The 19,821-nt window shown below is 39.0% G+C and overlaps 1 protein-coding gene across 1 annotated transcript; it reads left to right on the top strand.

Annotated features, from left to right (window-relative positions):
- Positions 1–784: 784 nt before the first annotated feature.
- On the top strand, positions 785–8,125 carry LOC133694394 (uncharacterized). The gene is made up of 9 exons (XM_062115898.1): positions 785–886; positions 1,332–1,407; positions 4,511–4,573; positions 4,668–4,674; positions 5,291–5,504; positions 5,639–5,798; positions 6,057–6,139; positions 6,497–7,172; positions 7,704–8,125. Exons 1-9 carry the CDS (start codon positions 785–787, stop codon positions 8,123–8,125), a joined length of 1,803 nt encoding a protein of 600 aa, XP_061971882.1.
- Positions 8,126–19,821: the final 11,696 nt, after the last annotated feature.

The following is a 19,821-nucleotide window of genomic DNA, read 5'->3' as shown; positions in this document are numbered from 1 at the left end:
TAAGAAAGCCTAATTGTTTTCCTAACTTTCAATTAGGCTAAGTCGTTGCCGATTCAGAAATTGGCAGAAATAACTACGTCGCTGCTAATTCAGAAATCGGTCGTGAAAACTACGTCACTGCCGATTCAAAAATCGGCAGCGGTGGTGGGGTTGTTTAGACCTTTTTTTTTACGTTTTTACAGAAAAACACCAAGGTTTAACAAATTTCAAATCCTTGACAAGCCTAAAGGAGAAAAACATCATTATACAAGATAAATTGAAATAAAACAAATGTGGGAATCGTGAAGAAAAATGAGAAGAGTGGTCGGTTATATGCAAGGAGAAGAAGGCTAAGATGTTTCAAATTTTGAGAAGCAAAGCTTAGATTTCATCCAACTGAGTTCTAATTCCAATTTTTACAAAATTAACTTCAATTTGATTGAAAATTTCATAATTTTCTTTAATTGGGAATTAGGGTTCTTGAACATAAAATTTGGGGGAAATGCAAAATTTCTTGAAGTTAGACCTATTAGGGCGCTTTGGATGGCCTTGAATGTGCAGTGGTGCAATGAAAAAAAATAAATTCAAGGTGGTTGACCACTAGAGGGGAAGAAAGGAGAGGAGAAGAACATATTATTTCCTTGTTTAATTAGTTGAGATATGTTGTTACAATGTGATTGATAACTAGGAAAAAATTGCATCACCTAAAAAGAAGGAGGAAACCTTAGTTCCTTTGGGTAGGTTTGGCCAAAGTAAAAATAAATTAATTAAATTAGTGTAAACAACCCTGGGAGATCATAATCAGATGGGTTCCCGTATTTATGGTGAAGGCATGGCTGTATCAGAGGAGGAAGAAGGGGTTGTTGATAAAATTAGAGATATTTTGTCCATTGACAAAACAGGGCAAGTTCGTCGCCCTAATTCCTAAGGGAATTCAGACATGAAGACGATAGAATCTAGGGAGGATCCTTTCATAGAAGTTGTTGTCGGGAGTGTTAGCTTTCCCTATGAATCTAACTCTGCCTAATTTGGAGTCCTAGAACTCTAGATATGAATAAACATCTGAGGGGAGGTCGAGTTGTCACCCCTGCTGGCAGATTCAGCCAAGTTGATAAAATGGTGAAATTTAGCCATATTAAGGGTGGAATTTGTTTTCTCACCCTTCGTAAAGTGTGTAACATCGTGTCTTAATCTTTAGAGAGGAATAAACCGTGATTGAAATTGAATTATGAAATATTAAAGGATAGTAATGGGGAATTTAGGTGAGAAAGAATAATGGTAAAAGAGAAATGAATATTGTCACCATGTTGCTATTATGTTGTGATATGTGGATTAACATGGAATAATGATAGGTATTTGTGGTTTTAGGAGGAACCGCGAGAGGAGTGCAGCAACGACAGGGGAACACAAGTCAAGCATCTACAACAGGTAGGTATGTGATACCTATATCTCCTCTAGTTAATAATTATTTTAACTATTTGTTGAATTATAAATTTTGGTGCCTATTGATGAGACGGAAAAAAGGAAAGGGTAAACGCTAGGAAAAAGGAAATGGAAAACTAGATTTAATTTATAGGTCCTTTCAGAGGAAATGGATCGTAATGGTGAACTTTATGGATGACCGTTCCTCGAATTTGATTAGCCCGTCCTAGATACGGGAGGCTAATGATGTTAGCCAAGTTCACCATTACAGGGGAGGAGGAATATGGAACTTAATTAGCTATTTGGGTTCAGAATAGTTAATTATATCAGCGGGTGATGTTGATATCGACAAAATTCATGGAACTTGATTAGCTTTCCGAGATGAAAGCTAATGATGTCAAGAATCCTTGACATCCGCATACCCGAGGACCTTTCAAGGTAACATGGAACATTGATTATCTATTTTGACCCAGAAATAGTTAATGACACCAACGATTATGTTAGTGTTGGCATTCCCACAAACTTGATTAGTTGATCCCAGGATGGGCAGCTAAAGACACTAATGAGGGTCATTAGTGTCGGCAATAACCTTCTTGATTTGAGAAGAAGTGGTAGGGTGGATACCCTCAATCAGAGCTTGGAATACTTATAACAAAAAAAATAAGGGGGAGAAAGGAAGAACCATGATCGATCAAATAACAGGCGCTTCCTGAAAGGATAAAAAAGGGACACAATTATGGAAAACGAATTAGCTAATCCTTAAAAGGGCTAGTTGTTCTGTATAGAATTGCATATGACTTAAATTGATGAATGTGTTGTATAAATTTCCTTCTTTGCAATTGATTGTACTCTTATTTATTTATTTTGGAAATTATGAATTGTAGGTCTTTCCCATTCATGTCTGGAGTAGAATTTAGGTTTTTGACCCCCTTTTTGTATAAGTTAGGAACTTAAACATTATCTATGTATTTTGTTATGGAGTAATCATTTAACCCGAATATAATAGTATTCTCCTTGTATTATTTTGTGTTTGAAATTGTAACGACACGACTTTTTCAAGGCCAAAATCAATGGATTTTTTTTCATACATCGTCAGGTTCTGGATGTTTTTCACCATATCATTCTGCTTATTTATAATTGCATTTCATTCATTAACAAGGCACAATCCATGTAGGATAACGTAAATCAACATTCCCATAAAATAGATTCTCAATACACATGCCTATAATATTATATTTTCATACTCATAGGTTTACATTACATCATATTAACATACTCATAAATTCACATTCTTATTCCAGTATCGTTATCATCATGATTTCATACAAGAGTGTCGAATGACAAGTTACACAATTAATACTTTCGTTATCCTGACCTCATGTAATTTCACAACATAACATCCTCATAAGAAGAATACCACATACGTGTATTCATACACATCATATCTACATGTTCGCACATACACATCCGTGTTCCATTTTAATTTTTTATTATAAGTCTTTACAAAAGGGGTTGGACAACAAATTGAGTGATTAACACGTTTGTTCATACATAACTCATATCACCCATAACATACGAATATATAGTTCTTTTCAAAATGTGCGAGCCCCGAAATGGATTTCCTTATGCACCATATTGGTATGATGTCCCTGTTACAGCATAAGGTAAATTCAAGCATTATAGGCAATTTAAAAAAAACATAATAAAGCATTAACGTTACATTTCATTCATGGACCAAAATAGCATAATTCTTTCATTTCTCCTTTCTTATATAAATACCACCCTTAATAATTCATCAACTACCAAGGCTAATTATAATACTCAAACCTGGTCATCCATCTCGAATACCGTTAACCAAACTAACATTATTCTTTACTTAAAGCATAACAATGGTAGTTCTTTCATATACTTGGTATATCCAAAACATAGTACCCATTTTTGTATCCATTTTAACAAATCAAGAGAGAAACACCAAAATTTCAAGAACCCATCCAAGATTAAGGGTTATAGGTAGAATAAACATTGTTGGCAAGGGATTAACAAGAAAAGAAGAGGGGAGGGTCGGCTGTCATTAAAAAGAGAAGGAGGGAGTTGAAGATCGAAACCTTGATTTGTACTGGGTAAGGTGTTCTAAACATGGCCTTATGAGTCATTTCAAAGTCAATTATTAATTGATACCTGGATGATGAATTATAGATTAAAGTTCTTAGATTGAATTGAGGAAAAAGTATGAGTTGCTAAATTAATAATTTCATGTGTTGGGTGTAAATGGAAAGGTTGATGAATCTGGACAGTTTTGTCTCTTGACTTTCAGAGGGATTTCAGGTAGGAGGATGAAGGAATTAGGATCAAGTTCCCTCATAGAAACTGTAGTTTTGGATGTTGACTAACAAAGAAAATTGGTCTTGCTCAATTTGGAGTTATAGAACTCCAGCTATGGGTCACCAACCGAGACTGGGTCATGACAGACCCTGTAGGGTAGTAGGTCTGTTTGTTGATGAACAATTTTGATTGTCTTAGAGGCAGAATTGGGTTCTCTTTCCTTCAGAGAACTTGTAGCCTCATGTCTTATCTTTCCAAAGAGACTAATCTCGCTTGAAACAGAGTTCTATAACTCTAGATATAGTTAAAAATTTAAGGAGACGTCAGACAGTAACGATTCAAAAACAAGATAGTAACGGTTCATAAACAAGACAGTAACAGTCCAAATGTTTGTTGATGAGTAATTTTGACTGTCTTAGAGGTAGAATTGGGTTCTCCTTCCTTCAAAGAACTTGTAGCCTCATGTCTTAGCTTTCCAAAGAGATCAATCTCACTTGAAATGGAGTTCTATAATTCTAGATATATTTAAAAATCTAAGGAGAGGTCGAACAGTAACAATTCAATGTCTAGACAGTGATAGTTCGGGATTTAAACAGAAACAGTTCAAATATAAAAAAAGGAATGATAACTATGGTTGGACAAAAAACAACAATATTAATGAGTGAAATGAGAAAAACATAAAATATTAAGAAATGATTGAAAGAAAGACTTGTTGGTTGTTGATATGGTTACTATAAAACATATCCTTGAGTGAGGAAAATTTATGAGATAAACCTGTGATTTGCAGGAAAGACCACAGGCATGGTTCAACAGCAGCAACAGGGGAGCACGAGTAGAGCTTCTATTGCAGGTAGGTGAATCGCATCTATACCTTCTAGTTAAATTCCATGATTTAATATATTACCGATGTGAAATGTGAATTACTGAATATATGTGTATTAAAGGTGAAAGGTTGTTGTGTGAAATGAAATTATCGCTAACAAAGGAAATATGAGAAGTGTGATTTGAGGCGTGAACTAGCATACATTTAGTGTAAGTTAAGATCGCGGGTAAGGGGATCGCCACATTTGGACTAGCATACATTTAGTGTATGTTAGGATCCCGGGTAAAGGGATCAAGCATGTATGGACTAGCATATATTTAGTGTATGTTAGGATCCCGGGTAAGGGGATCACCCTGTATTGGCTAGCATACATTTAGTGTATGTTAGGATCCCGGTAAAAGGATCACTTTGCATCGACTCCTACGGGGTGATGATGATGATACCAGTGAAATTCATATCCGTAATGTGTTAAGCAGAAATAATCATGTTTGATCTCATAAAGTCTGGAATGGAGGTTGATAGTGGAAGAGGGAACGGTTATTAATAGTTAAACAAGGAAGAGATTCTAATGAAAACCAAAGAGGAGAAGTGAACAAAATATGAATGAATGTTACCCTTTTGAAACTGTTAGATATTTGTGTTGTTATATTTATTGTGATATTCACACTTCAATAATATATATTTTGTTTCAGGATCATCGCATGCACGACAGGAGTAGATCCTATATATCCATTTTGGTTCCAGAAAAGAGGTGGGAGTTTCACCCCAGGAAGGAGCTCAGAAGGATCTAGATGGGTCAGTGGAAAAGGAGCTTGGGGAGGACAGTATAGACAGGGAGTCAAAACTGCTGGAGGGTCTACAAAGCAAAAGGGACCAGTATATCCATTTTGTCAGAGGTGTGAGCAGCGACACCCTAGAGATTGTTCTGCGATGTCGGGGAGATGCTATATTTGTAGAGGTGAGGGGCATCGATGGAATGAGTGCCCGCATGTAGGCAGAGGTTGTTACTATTATGGGGACACGAGTCACAGGAAGAAGGATTGTCCTCGTAGAACTACCTAGGGAGCCCATGGTCAGAGGATTGATGTTTAGAGCCAGCAGCAATCAGTGACAGTCGATTGTCCTATCAAACCTACCCAGTCAGGGACGAGTGCTACTCATGGGAGGCCAAGAAATCAGGAAGGGAGGACTCAGGGTCAGGTATATCACATGACCTACGAGGATGTGGGAGCTGTACTTGATGTGGTGGCAGGTACTTTATAGTTAGATACGATGTAAGTTTATGCTTTAATTGATCCTGAAGCTAGTCATTCCTTTGTATCTTATAGAATTGTGAATAACTTGCATGTGTTATCTAGTAACTTGGGTGTAGGAGTGATGGTTAGTATACCTCTAGGAGAGAATATACATATTGATGATATTTATAGAGGGGTAAAACTATATATTGGAGGGTTAGAGTTGAGGGTAGATCTTATGTCGTTAGAGCTGTATGATTTTTATATGATTCTAGGCATGGATTGGTTGAGTAAACATAAGGAACAAGTGGATTGTTTCACTAAGAAGGTGACAATCCAAGGAATAGGTGATAAAAGAGTAATGTTTAAAGGAGAAAGAAAAGTAATTCCAAGTTATGTAATCTCAGTCTTGGTGGCTAGAAAATTACCGAGGAAGGGTTGTTCTACTTGGTTAACCCATGTAAGAGAGCTGGAAAAAGGTAGCATAGATTTGGTTAGTATTCCTGTTGTGAGGGAGTTTCGAGATGTATTCTTAGAAGAGTTGTCTGGATTACCTCCAATTAGAAAAATTGAAGTTTTTATAGAAACTATGCCGGGAGTTTCTCCTATAGCCCGGTCTCCTTATAGGATGGCACCTATAGAATTGACGAAACTGAAGATCCAGCTTCATGAATTGTTACATTAAGGCTTCATCTGGCCTAGTAACTCGCCCTAGGGAGCTCTAGTATTGTTTGTAAAGAAGAAGGATGGCACCTTTTGTTTGTGCATTGATTATCGTCAATTGAATAAAATGATGGTGAAGAACTGGTACCCACTTCCACGAATAGATGACTTGTTTGATCAGTTGAAGGGTGCTAGGGTGTTCTCTAAGATAGATCTGAGATCTGGATACCACCAGTTGAGAATCAAGGAACAAGACATACAAAAGACTGCATTCCAAACCCGTTATGGGCATTACGAGTTTTTGATGATGCCTTTCGGGTTAACCAATGCTCCGACCATGTTAATGGACCTAATGAATCGAGTGTTTCGACTTTATTTGAACCAATATGTGGTTACATTTATTGATGATATCTTGGTGTATTCAAACTCTCACTTGAAGCATGAACAACATCTAAGGGTTGTGCTACAGACTTTACGGGAGAATCAATTATATGCAAAGCTGAATAAGTGTGAGTTTTGCCTTAAGGAAGTGGTATTTTTAGGCCATGTAATATCCACAGAAGGAATATTTATGGATCCAAGAAAGGTTGAGGTCGTGTTAAAATGGGAAAGGCCTACTAATGTGACAGAAATCCGGAGTTTGTTGGGTCTTGCAGGATATTACCGGAGGTTTATTGAAGGGTTCTCCACCATAGCATCACCTTTAACTAAGCTGACCCACAAGGAAGGCAAGTTTGTTTGGTCAGAAAAGTGTGAAGCAAGCTTTTGAGAACTAAAGGAGAGGCTCACTTCTGCTCCTGTGTTGGCCCTTCCATCAGGGACAGAAGGGTTAACTCCTTCTGTGACATCAAATACTTCAAACTTTTATGGTCTGTAAAGATTTGAACTTGTGTCCCATACAAATAATGTCTCCATACTCTTAAGGCAAACACCACTGCTGCAAGTTCTAGGTCATGAACTGGGTAATTTACCTCACGCAACTTTAGCTGTCTTGATGCATAAGCAATCACACGCCCGTGTTGCATCAATAAACATCCCAGATAGAGTTAATAAAAGATTACGATTGTGTTATTAACTACCATCTTGGTAAGGCTAATATACTAGCTGATGCCTTGAGTAGGAAGGGAAAAACAGTGATAATGATATGGAGCTTAAGGAACAGGAAAGTATAGTGGAATTAAAGAAAATGGGCTTGCGGCTAAGTGTAGGGCCCGAGGGATCACTGTTAGCTCAGTTAAAGATCTAATATGTGCTTCAAGACAAGGTCTTGGTGGCTCAACAGGCAAATGGGAAAGTACAAGAGATCGAGGAGAGAGTAAGCAAGGGTATAGAGACATCATTTCAAATGTTATTCGATGGGCTAATAGTTATGGGTAGGCGAATTTATTTGCCTGAGGATAAGATTTTGAAAGATAAAGTATTAATAGAAGCTTATGAATCTCAATTTGCTACTCATCCTAGGAGTATAAAGATGTATAGAGATTTAAAAGAATACTACTTATGGCCAAATATGGAGGGAAATAGCAAAATTTGTGTCAAACTGTGGGATCTGTCAACAAGTAAAGATAGAACATCAGAAACCTGCAGGGGAATTACAGTCATTATCAATTCCGGAATGGAAATGGGAGGATATTTCTATGGATTTTGTGATGGGATTACCCAGGGGAAAGAAGGGGAATGATGCCATATGAGTGGTCGTGGATCGACTAACAAAATTAGCTTTGTATTTGCCTATGAAATGACTGATTCGGTGGATAAGCTGGCAAAATTATATGTAAATGAAGTAATCAGACTTCACGGAGTGCCAGTTTCAATTATATCGGATCGGGATCCAAGGTTCACATCGAGATTGTGGCTTAGCTTACAACGGGCAATGGGGACAAAGTTAAATCTAAGCATGGCATTTCATCCTCAGACGGATGGGCAATCTGAAAGGACCATTCAAACTCTTGAGGATCTCCTGAGGTCCTGTGTGCTGGAGTTTGGAGAGAATTGGGAGGATGTCCTGCCATTGATGGAGTTTACTTATAATAATAGCCATCAAACTACTATCGGTATAGCTCCATATGAAGCGTTGTATATGAGGAAATGTCGTACCCCAATTTGTTGGGAGGAAGTAAGAGAAAGGAAGCTTTTGGGACTTGAAATGGTGCAACTGACAACTGACAAGGTGAGGGTGATCAAAAAGAAAATGAAGGAATCCCAAGATAGACAAAAAAAGTTATGTAGATAGCCGAAGAAGGCCTTTGGAATTTGAAGTGGGGGATAAGGTATTTTTTAAGGTGGCGCCTTGGAAAGGCATCATTCAATTTGGAGTAAAAGGGAAATTAGCCCCGAGATATATTGGCCCTTTTGAGATTAAGGAAAGAATCGGGCCAGTTGTCTATCGATTAGAATTGCATGTATATTTGGAGAAGATTCATAATGTGTTCCATGTGTCACTGTTGTGAAAGGCCAAGATAGATCCCTCACAGGTTTTGCCACAAGTTCCTATGAAGATTAAAGGAGATCTAACCATGAAAACAAAGCCCGTCAAGATCTTAGATCGAGATGAGAAGTTGTTGAGGAATAAGAGAGTTCCCTTGGTGAGAGTATAGTGGAGAAGCTCTTTGTGAAGCCTGAGAATAAAGTATGCAAAAAAAAAGGGGGGGAGTTTATAATAATTAAAAAAAAAATAGAAAAATAGAAGGGGCTAAAATAAGAAAAAGGGAGAAAGATGGGACCAAAATGAATTAAGAAGAGATGGGACTATAAATACCCATCCCTTCTCTCATTCATGACCGGGAACAAAAAGGAAAGGGGAGGGAAAATTTTCAGATTTTCCTTCACCAAGCTTAAGAGAAAACACCTAAATTTCTATACCTACACAAACCTTAGATTTTCTACGTGGGGAGACAAATCGGGGCAGGAGATTTGCAAGAAGAAAAAGTGATAGAATTTCTAAGAGAAGAGGGAGTGGGAGGCCGGCTGCTTATAAAGAAGAAAGGGGTTAGGAAACTTTAATCAAATCAGAAATCAAACCTAAATTTCCTCCAGGTATGAAGTTCTAAACCATTTGGGAAAGCCAAATTAAATTCATGCAAGAATTGTGCATTAAATTGAAGTTTGAAAGATTAGGGTCTTTGAGTAAAATTTGGGGAAATGTGGAATTAATGGGAACTAAATGAGTTGAGCAGCTTAGGTTGCCTAAAAAGGATGGAATTATGCAAAGAAGATTTCAATAAAACCAAAGGCCATGGGGAAATAGTGGCCGGCCATGAGATTGTTAGGAAAGAAAGGAAATTGTTATAGTTGCATTGTTTTTCTTATTGCAAAATTAAAACAGGTTTCAGGAGGTGAATAATAAGGAAATGTGGTGATTGAGTGTATATATATATATATATGTAAAAAAAAAAGAGAGAAGGAACTGATTTTAAAGGACCGGCCACTGGAGGGGAAGAAAAAAAAAACAGAGGAGAACATATGACTCCCCTGTTAATTAATTAGGTGTGTTGTTATAGTGTAGTTACAAATTGTAACTTATAAGGAGAGGAACCTACGTTCCAGGTAAGGTGAAAACATGGCTGAAATTGATGGGGAAAAAGGATTGGAAATAAAAATTGTATGTACCTTCTCCATTGACAAAATAGGGCAGATTTGTTGCCCTGGTTCCTAAGGGAATTTGGACCTGAAGATGATAGAATCTAGGGAGGGTCCATTCATAGAAGTTGTAGCTGGGAGTGTTAGCTTTCCAACGAGTCCGACCCCGCCTAATTTGGAGTCCTAGAACTCCGGATACAAATGAAAATCTGAGGACAGGTCAAGCTGCCACCCCTGTTAGCAGTTTCGGCCAAGTCGATAAAATGACAAAATTTAGCCGTATCAAGGTAGAATTTTTTTTCTCGCCCTTTATAAAGTGTGTCTTGATCTAAAAAAAAAAAGGAATAAATTGTGATCAAAAAAATTGAATTCATGATGTCCACTTGGACTACAAATGGGCTGAAAATGTGAAAGGATAATAATGAGGAATGTAAGTGAGAAAAAAAAGATTGGTAAAAGAGAAATGAATATTATTCCCATTGTTGTTATTGTGTTGTGATATGTGGACTAATATGAAATAATGATGGGTGTTTGTGGTTTCAGGAGGAACCGCGGGAGGAGTACAACAAGAACAGGGGAACGCAAGTCGAGCGTCTACAGCAGGTAAGTACTCGGTACCTATATCTCCTCTTGTTAATAATTATTTTAACTAACTATTGAACTATAAAAATTTGGTGCGTATTGATGAGGAAAAGAAAGGGGGAAAGGAAAGGTGAAATGGTGGGAAAATAGAAATGAGGACTAAATTTAAATTATAGGTCCTTTTGGGGGAAATGAACAGTAATAACGAATTTTAACAATGATTGTTTCTCGAATTTGATTAGCCTGTCCCTGATATGGGAGGCTAATGATGTTAATTAAGCTGGTTAACATCGGCATTACCGGTACGTGGGAGGAGAAATTTATAAAAACTTGATTAACTATTCAGGTTCAGAATAGTTAATGATATCGGCGGGTGACGTCGATATCAGCAAAATTTATAAACTTGATTAACTATTCGGATTCAGAATAGTTAATGATATCGGCGGGTGACGTCGATATCGACAATATTTGTAAACTTGATTAACTATTCGGATTCAGAATAGTTAATGATATCGGCGGGTGTCGTCGATATCGGCAAAACTTATAGACTTGATTAGCTTTCCGAGGTGAAAGCTAATGATGTCAAGAATCCTTGACATCGGCATACTCGAGGACCTCCCAAAGTAGCATAGAACAGTGATTAACTATTTCGTTTAAAAAAATAATAATGACACCAACGGTCGTGTTAGTGTCGACATTTTCATGAATCTGATTAGTTGACCCAAGGATGGTCAACTAAAGACACTAATAGAGGTCGTTGGTGCCGATATAGTCTTCTTAATGTGGGGAGAAGTAGTTAAAGTAAATAAACTGGGTAATCCTCAAAAAGGATGGTGGTGGTGTATTGAAATTTCATATGACTTAAGTAGGTAGATGTGTTGTATAAATTTCTTCCGTGAATTGTTTGTATTTTAGTTATTTTTAATTATATGGAAACTTTATGTTTTGTAGGTCCCTCCCATTCACGTCAGGAGTAGAATTTAGGTTCCTTATCCCTTTTGTATAAGTTAGGAACTTAGAGATTTTCATGTAATTTTGTTATGCAGCAAACATGTAACCTGAATAGAATAGTATACTCCTTATATTATTATGTTTTGGAATATTAATGTATTAATCTATACTTGAAAAAAATTATAGCGTAATAGCTTATGTTCAGAACGCTAAATTGTGTTGTGCTTATATATATGATATTTCAGTGCTTGGATGGTCCTCTTAATTAATAATTTATGTATGTGATATGAGATGGAGATTGAGAATGAAGATTTGTCCTAAGTATATTCTCGAATGAATAAAATGATTGAATGTACCAATCATGGATGTGATTATGGGTGGGATGTGATTATAATTGTGTGCAGGATAAATTGTTGATATCTTGGGATCTCCCGGTATAGGGGAGACTTTGCCGAAATTTCGTTAGAAATTTTGGTGAATTTAACTATAAAAAAAATTTGCTCCATTTGCCCTTTATGTAAGAGTTAAACAAATATATATATTGATTGAAATTATTTTGAGGTTGTTACAGTTGGTATCAGAGCCACTGGTTGAAGTTTCAGGGATTGAAACACTGATGTGAATTTGGAAACATGTTGCAGGATGGCTCGCACCCGACAAGAAGCAAGAGCAGACCCATCCCCTATGCATGGGAGAGAGTATGGCTCACTATACGGGAATGAAAATGAAGGGGAACCACTGATGGACACAGCCTCCCACCAACCTGCAGCGTCGGTCCATTCAGAGAGGGGAGAATCAGGGGGGCATCAGGATGACCCTGTCTCTCATCGGGAAGAAGTGTTACTGCCTAGAGCAGCAGGTGGTCAAGGACCAAAAGACAGGCCACCACTAGTGGCACCGACGGTCACCCCGAATCCATATTCTGACCCCACGTTTCTAGAGCAATTGGTCAAGGCAATAGCAACAGGGATGGTCGCAGGTGCATCCAATTCCACTCCTCGGGTAGAAAGAGTAGTGACCCTGGTTCATTGGGTGAAAGGCATGCGGGAAATGGGTTGCACGACCTATTCAGGGGAAGAAGACGTCGAAATAGCAGGACATTGGTTGAGGAAGGTAGAAAGGGTCATAGATCAGATGCAAGTGCCAGAGGAAACTCGAGTAGACTGTGTGACCCAGTTGTTAACGGAGAGTGCCCACTCCTGGTGGGAGACTATTAGAGAAAGAAGGGCAAGAGAAGAATTAAGGTGGAAACACTTTCGAGAAGAATTTGAGGAGAGGTACTACTCCTGGCAGCACCGAAAAGAGAAAGAACATGAGTTCCTGGATCTGAAACAGGGGAATATGACCGTCCTGGAGTATGAGAGGAGGTTTCAGGACTTATCTATTTTTGCCACCACCTATCTTCCCACTGAGCATCATCGGGTAGAACGGTTTCGGGAAGGGCTCAGGCAAGAGCTGAAATTAATTTTGGTGGCTATGCAGTTTCAGTCGGTCCGGGAGTTAGTGCAATCTGCTCAGGGCATGGAAAGAGTAATGAATGACACCCCAAGGTTAACAAGTGAGCAGAGTCAGACTACGGGATTCAAAAGAAGGGATTTCATACCTCCTATGGGAAGGAATCCTCCTTTGAAGAAAGGAAGGAGCGGGTCATCGTTCGAGCCACTCTCGAAAAAAAGGGGGAGTTTTATTCATGGTGGGAGTTCAGGAGGTGCTAGACACGTTAATGCTGGGGGATCCGTGGGATGTCAGACCCGCCAGGGGACAAGTGTTGTAGGGGGGTCCATGAAGCAGAGGAGACCTGTCTACCCATTATGCATGAGATGTAACCAGAAACACCCCCGAGATTGTTCAGCCACACCGGGAAGATGCTATATTTGTAGAGGGGAAGGACATCGATGGAGGGACTGCCAGTATTTGGAAAGGGTTTGTTTCCATTGTGGGGAAACGGGTCATAAAAAGAAAGAATGTCCGCATAGAGCCACGGAGGGAGTACAGGGACAGGGGATAACTACCCAAAGCCAACAACAGTTAGTGACAGTTGATCGGCCCGTACGACCTACTCAGTCAGGGACAAGTGCCAATAAAAGCCGACCCAGATTCTAGGAGGAAAGAACTCGAGGCAGGATATACCATATGACTCAAGAAGATGTGGGGGCAATGCCAGATGTCGTAGTAGGTACACTACAATTGGGTTTAATACAAGTTTATGCTTTAATTGATCCTAGGGCCAGTCATTCTTTTGTGGCCCATCGAACTATCAGTAATTTAAATGTGTTACCAAGTAGATTGAAGGTCGGGATGGTAGTTAGTACACCTTTGGGGAAAAATATAAACATTGATGAGGTTTACAAGGGAGTGATACTATACATTGAGGGGGTAGAACTAAGGGTGAACCTCATGCCTTTAGAATTATATGATTTTGATTTGATTTTGGGAATGGATTGGTTGAGTAGATATAGGGCACAAGTAGATTGTTTCACAAAGACCGTAAGCCTCCAAGATGTGAGTGGTAAGAGAGTATTATTCATGGGGGAGAGGAGGGTGATTCCAAACTCCATAATCTCGGTCATGACGGCCGGAAAACTGATTAGAAAAGGATGCCCTGCCTGGTTGTCTCATGTGAGAGAATTAAAGAAGGGGAGCATAAAATTAACAAATATCCCAGTTGTAAAAGAATTTCAAGATGTGTTTCCGGAAGAATTACCAGGACTACCTCCAATCAGAGAGATTGAGGTTTCCATTGAGACTCTTCCAGGAGTCAACCCTATAGCACAGACCCCTTATAGAATGGCCCCTATAGAACTAGCTGAACTGAAGATCCAACTTCAGGAGTTGCTGGACAAAGGGTTCATACGACCGAGCAATTCACCTTGGGGAGCCCCGATGTTATTTGTAAAGAAAAAGGATGGTACGTTCAGGTTATGTATTGACTATCGTCAGCTGAACAAAGTGACGGTAAAGAACAAGTATCCGCTACCCCGGATAGATGACCTGTTTGATCAGTTGAAGGGTGCGAGAGTATTCTCAAAGATAGATCTGAGATCGGGGTATCATCAACTAAGAATCAGAGAACAGGACATACAGAAGACTGCCTTTAGAACCCGCTATGGCCATTATGAATTCTTAGTGATGCCTTTTGGGTTAACTAATGCCCCGACGGTATTTATGGACCTGATGAATCGAGTGTTTCGGTTTTATTTAGATAAATATGTGGTGGTGTTTATTGATGATATACTGGTATATTCAAGCTCTTATTTGGAACACGAGAAGCACTTGAGGAAGGTGTTGGAGATATTGAGAGAAAATAAATTGTATGCAAAACTGGATAAATGTGAGTTCTGGCTCAAAGAGGTGATATTTTTGGGACATGTTATTTCAGCGGGGGGAATATGTGTAGACCCAGGAAAAGTTGAGGCAGTTCTAAAGTGGGAGAAGCCCACGAGTGTGACCGAAATCCGAAGCTTCTTAGGCCTTGCAGGGTATTATAGAAGGTTTATCGAAGGGTTTTCAACAATAGCATCGCCTCTGACCAAGTTGACTCGTAAAGAAGTAAGGTTTAATTGGTCAAAGGAATGCGAGGAGAGTTTTCAGGAGTTGAAAAGAAGGCTTACATCAGCCCCCGTTTTGGTCCTTCCTTCCGGAACAGAAGGGTTCATGGTTTACAGTGATACCTCAAGGAGGGGTTTGGGATGTGTACTAATGCAACATGGAAAGGTGATTGCCTATGCTTCCAGACAGTTAAAGCCACATGAAGTGAACTACCCGGTCAATGACTTGGAACTTGCAGCAGTGGTATTTGCCTTAAGAGTATGGAGACATTATTTGTATGGAACACAAGTCCAGATTTTCACTGACCATAAGAGTTTGAAGTATTTAATGTCGCAAAAGGAGTTAAACATGCGACAGAGGAGGTGGGTGGAATTGATAAAAGACTACGACTGCGTAATTGACTACCATCCTGGCAAAGCCAATGTAGTGGCGGACGCCTTGAGTCGGAAAGGGACAGCAGTGGTGGGTGATACAGGAATTACAAAACAAGAGAATTTGATGGAATTAAAAAAGATGGGATTGCAGTTAAGCGTGGGTCCTGAAGGGTCACTACTGGCTCATATAAAGATCAGATCAGTACTACGGGATAAAGTTCTAGAAGCTCAATTGGCGGATAAGGGTATAGGAAAAATCAAAGAAAAAATCAAGCAAGGCAAAGAGTTATCCCTTCAGGTCGTACCGGGAGGGTTGGTGGCAATGGAAAAACGAGTTTATGTACCTGAGAATAAGGCCTTAAAGGGTGAAATATTGAAGGAAGCTCATGAATCTCGGTTTGCAACCCATCCCGGGAGCACCAAGATGTATAGGGACCTCAAAGAGTATTACTGGTGGCCAAATATGAAGAAGGAGATAGCAAAATACGTGTCAAGATGTGGGATATGTCAACAAGTGAAGATAGAACACCAAAGGCCGGCAGGGGAATTGCAACCGCTACCAATTCCGGAATGGAAATGGGAAAATATAGCCATGGACTTTGTAACCGGATTTCCAAAGGGAAAAAGGGGCAATGATGCTATATGGGTAGTGGTAGATCGACTAACAAAGTCAGCTCTGTTCTTGCCCACGAAAATGACGGACCCCGTAGACAAGTTGGCCAAATTATACGTGAATGAAGTGGTTAGACTACATGGAGTGCCCTTATCAATTGTGTCAGACCGAGACCCAAGATTCACATCGAGGTTATGGTCATGCTTACAACGAGCTTTGGGAACCGAGGTGAACCTGAGCACGGCATTCCACCCCCAGACAGATGGCCAATCTGAAAGAACTATCCAAACACTTGAAGACCTTTTAAGGTCATGCGTGCTAGAGTTTGGGGGAAACTGGGAAGACTTGTTACCATTAGTAGAGTTCACGTATAATAATAGTTACCAAGCTTCTATTGGGATGGCTCCATATGAAGCCCTTTATGGGAGAAAATGTCGCACTCCGATATGCTGGGATGAAATTGGAGAAAGGAAACTCTTGGGTCCTGAAATGGTACAAATAACAACTGATAAAGTAAGAGTGATCAGGCAAAGAATGAAGGAAGCCCAAGATAGACAGAAGAGTTATTCAGATAACCGGAGGAGACCTTTAGAATTCCAAATAGGGGATAGAGTATTCTTAAAGGTGGCACCGTGGAAGGGCATCATTCGGTTTGGAATGAAAGGAAAGCTTGCTCCGAGGTACATTGGCCCATTTGAGGTGATAGCTAGGATAGGGCCAGTTGCTTACCGCCTGAAACTACCGGCACACCTAGAGAAGATTCATAATGTATTCCATGTATCACTATTGCGGAAGGCGGAAATGGATCCTTCCCGAGTGTTACCTCCAGTTCCTATGGAAGTAAAAGAAGATTTGACACTCGAGACCAGGCCAGTCAAGATCATGGATCGGAGTGAAAAAAACATTAAGGAATAAGAGAGTACCACTAGTCAGAGTGTTGTGGAGAAACTCACAAATTGAGGAAGAAACGTGGGAGAGAGAATCAGAGATTAAGGAAAAATACCCCCACCTATTCTTTGAGTCAGGTAAGCAGTTTAAATTTTGGGGACGAAATTTTTATTAGGAGGGGAGAATGTGAAGCCTGAGAATAAAGTATGCAAAAAAAAGGGGGGGGAGTTTATAATAATTAAAAAAAATAGAAAAATAGAAGGGGCTAAAATAAGAAAAAGGGAGAAAGATGGGACCAAAATGAATTAAGAAGAGATGGGACTATAAATACCCATCCCTTCTCTCATTCATGACCGGGAAAAAAAGGAAAGGGGAGGGAAAATTTTCAGATTTTCCTTCACCAAGCTTAAGAGAAAACACCTAAATTTCTATACCTACACAAACCTTAGATTTTCTACGTGGGGAGACAAATCGGGGCAGGAGATTTGCAAGAAGAAAAAGTGATAGAATTTCTAAGAGAAGAGGGAGTGGGAGGCCGGCTGCTTATAAAGAAGAAAGGGGTTAGGAAACTTTAATCAAATCAGAAATCAAACCTAAATTTCCTCCAGGTATGAAGTTCTAAACCATTTGGGAAAGCCAAATTAAATTCATGCAAGAATTGTGCATTAAATTGAAGTTTGAAAGATTAGGGTCTTTGAGTAAAATTTGGGGAAATGTGGAATTAATGGGAACTAAATGAGTTGAGCAGCTTAGGTTGCCTAAAAAGGATGGAATTATGCAAAGAAGATTTCAATAAAACCAAAGGCCATGGGGAAATAGTGGCCGGCCATGAGATTGTTAGGAAAGAAAGGAAATTGTGATAGTTGCATTGTTTTTCTTATTGCAAAATTAAAACAGGTTTCAGGAGGTGAATAATAAGGAAATGTGGTGATTGAGTGTGTATATATATATATATGTAAAAAAAAAAAGAGAAGGAACTGATTTTAAAGGACCGGCCACTGGAGGGGAAGAAAAAAAAAACAGAGGAGAACGTATGACTCCCCTGTTAATTAATTAGGTGTGTTGTTATAGTGTAGTTACAAATTATAACTTATAAGGGAGAGGAACCTACGTTCCAGGTAAGGTGAAAACATGGCTGAAATTGATGGGGAAAAAGGATTGGAAATAAAAATTGTAGGTACCTTCTCCATTGACAAAACAGGGCAGATTTGTTGCCCTGGTTCCTAAGGGAATTTGGACCTGAAGATGATAGAATCTAGGGAGGGTCCATTCATAGAAGTTGTAGCTGGGAGTGTTAGCTTTCCAACGAGTCCGACCCCGCCTAATTTGGAGTCCTAGAACTCCGGATACAAATGAAAATCTGAGGACAGGTCAAGCTGCCACCCCTGTTAGCAGTTTCGGCCAAGTCGATAAAACGACAAAATTTAGCCGTATCAAGGTAGAATTTGTTTTCTCACCCTTCATAAAGTGTGTCTTGATCTAAAAAAAAAAGAATAAACTGTGATCAAAAAAATTGAATTCATGATGTCCACTTGGACTACAAATGGGCCGAAAATGTGAAAGGATAATAATGAGGAATGTAAGTGAGAAAAAAAAGATTGGTAAAAGAGAAATGAATATTATTCCCATTGTTGTTATTGTGTTGTGATATGTGGACTAATATGAAATAATGATGGGTGTTTGTGGTTTCAGGAGGAACCGCGGGAGGTGTACAACAAGAACAGGGGAACGCAAGTCGAGCGTCTACAGCAGGTAGGTACTCGGTACCTATATCTCCTCTTGTTAATAATTATTTTAACTAACTATTGAACTATAAAAATTTGGTGCGTATTGATGAGGAAAAGAAAGGGGGAAAGGAAAGGTGAAATGGTGGGAAAATAGAAATGAGGACTAAATTTAAATTATAGGTCCTTTTGGGGGAAATGAACAGTAATAACGAATTTTAACAATGATTGTTTCTCGAATTTGATTAGCCTGTCCCTGATATGGGAGGCTAATGATGTTAATTAAGCTGGTTAACATCGGCATTACCGGTACGTGGGAGGAGAAATTTATAAAAACTTGATTAACTATTCAGGTTCAGAATAGTTAATGATATCGGCGGGTGACGTCGATATCGGCAAAATTTATAAACTTGATTAACTATTCGGATTCAGAATAGTTAATGATATCGGCAGGTGACTTCGATGTCGGCAAAACTTGTAAACTTGATTAACTATTCGGATTCAGAATAGTTAATGATATCGGCAGGTGTCGTCGATATCGGCAAAACTTATAGACTTGATTAGCTTTCCGAGGTGAAAGCTAATGATGTCAAGAATCCTTGACATCGGCATACCCGAGGACCTCCCAAAGTAGCATAGAACAGTGATTAACTATTTCGTTTTAAAAAAAAAATAATGACACCAACGGTCGTGTTAGTGTCGACATTTTCATGAATCCGATTAGTTGACCCCAGGATGGTCAACTAAAGACACTAATAGAGGTCGTTGGTGCCGGTATAGTCTTCTTAATGTGGGGAGAAGTAGTTAAAGGAAATAAACTGGATAATCCTCAAAAAGGATGGTGGTGGTGTATTGAAATTGCATATGACTTAAGTAGGTAGATGTGTTGTATAAATTTCTTCCGTGAATTGTTTGTATTTTATTTATTTTTAATTATATGGAAACTTTATGTTTTGTAGGTCCCTCCCTGTTGCGATGTCGCGGTCGCACAAATTAATTACCCTAGCTTCAAACACAACACACAAGATAGTATAGAGAAAGCAAGGGGTCGATCCCACGAGGAAGATTCAAGTTAGATTTTTATGCTAGATGATATGTAATTTGGGGGGGGTTTGGA

This window comes from Populus nigra, chromosome 5, assembly GCF_951802175.1.
Source record: "Populus nigra chromosome 5, ddPopNigr1.1, whole genome shotgun sequence".
In the NCBI taxonomy this organism is placed as follows: domain Eukaryota; kingdom Viridiplantae; phylum Streptophyta; class Magnoliopsida; order Malpighiales; family Salicaceae; genus Populus; species Populus nigra.
The sequence above is the reverse complement of the archived record's forward strand: the minus strand, read 5'-3'. Positions and strand labels throughout refer to the sequence as shown.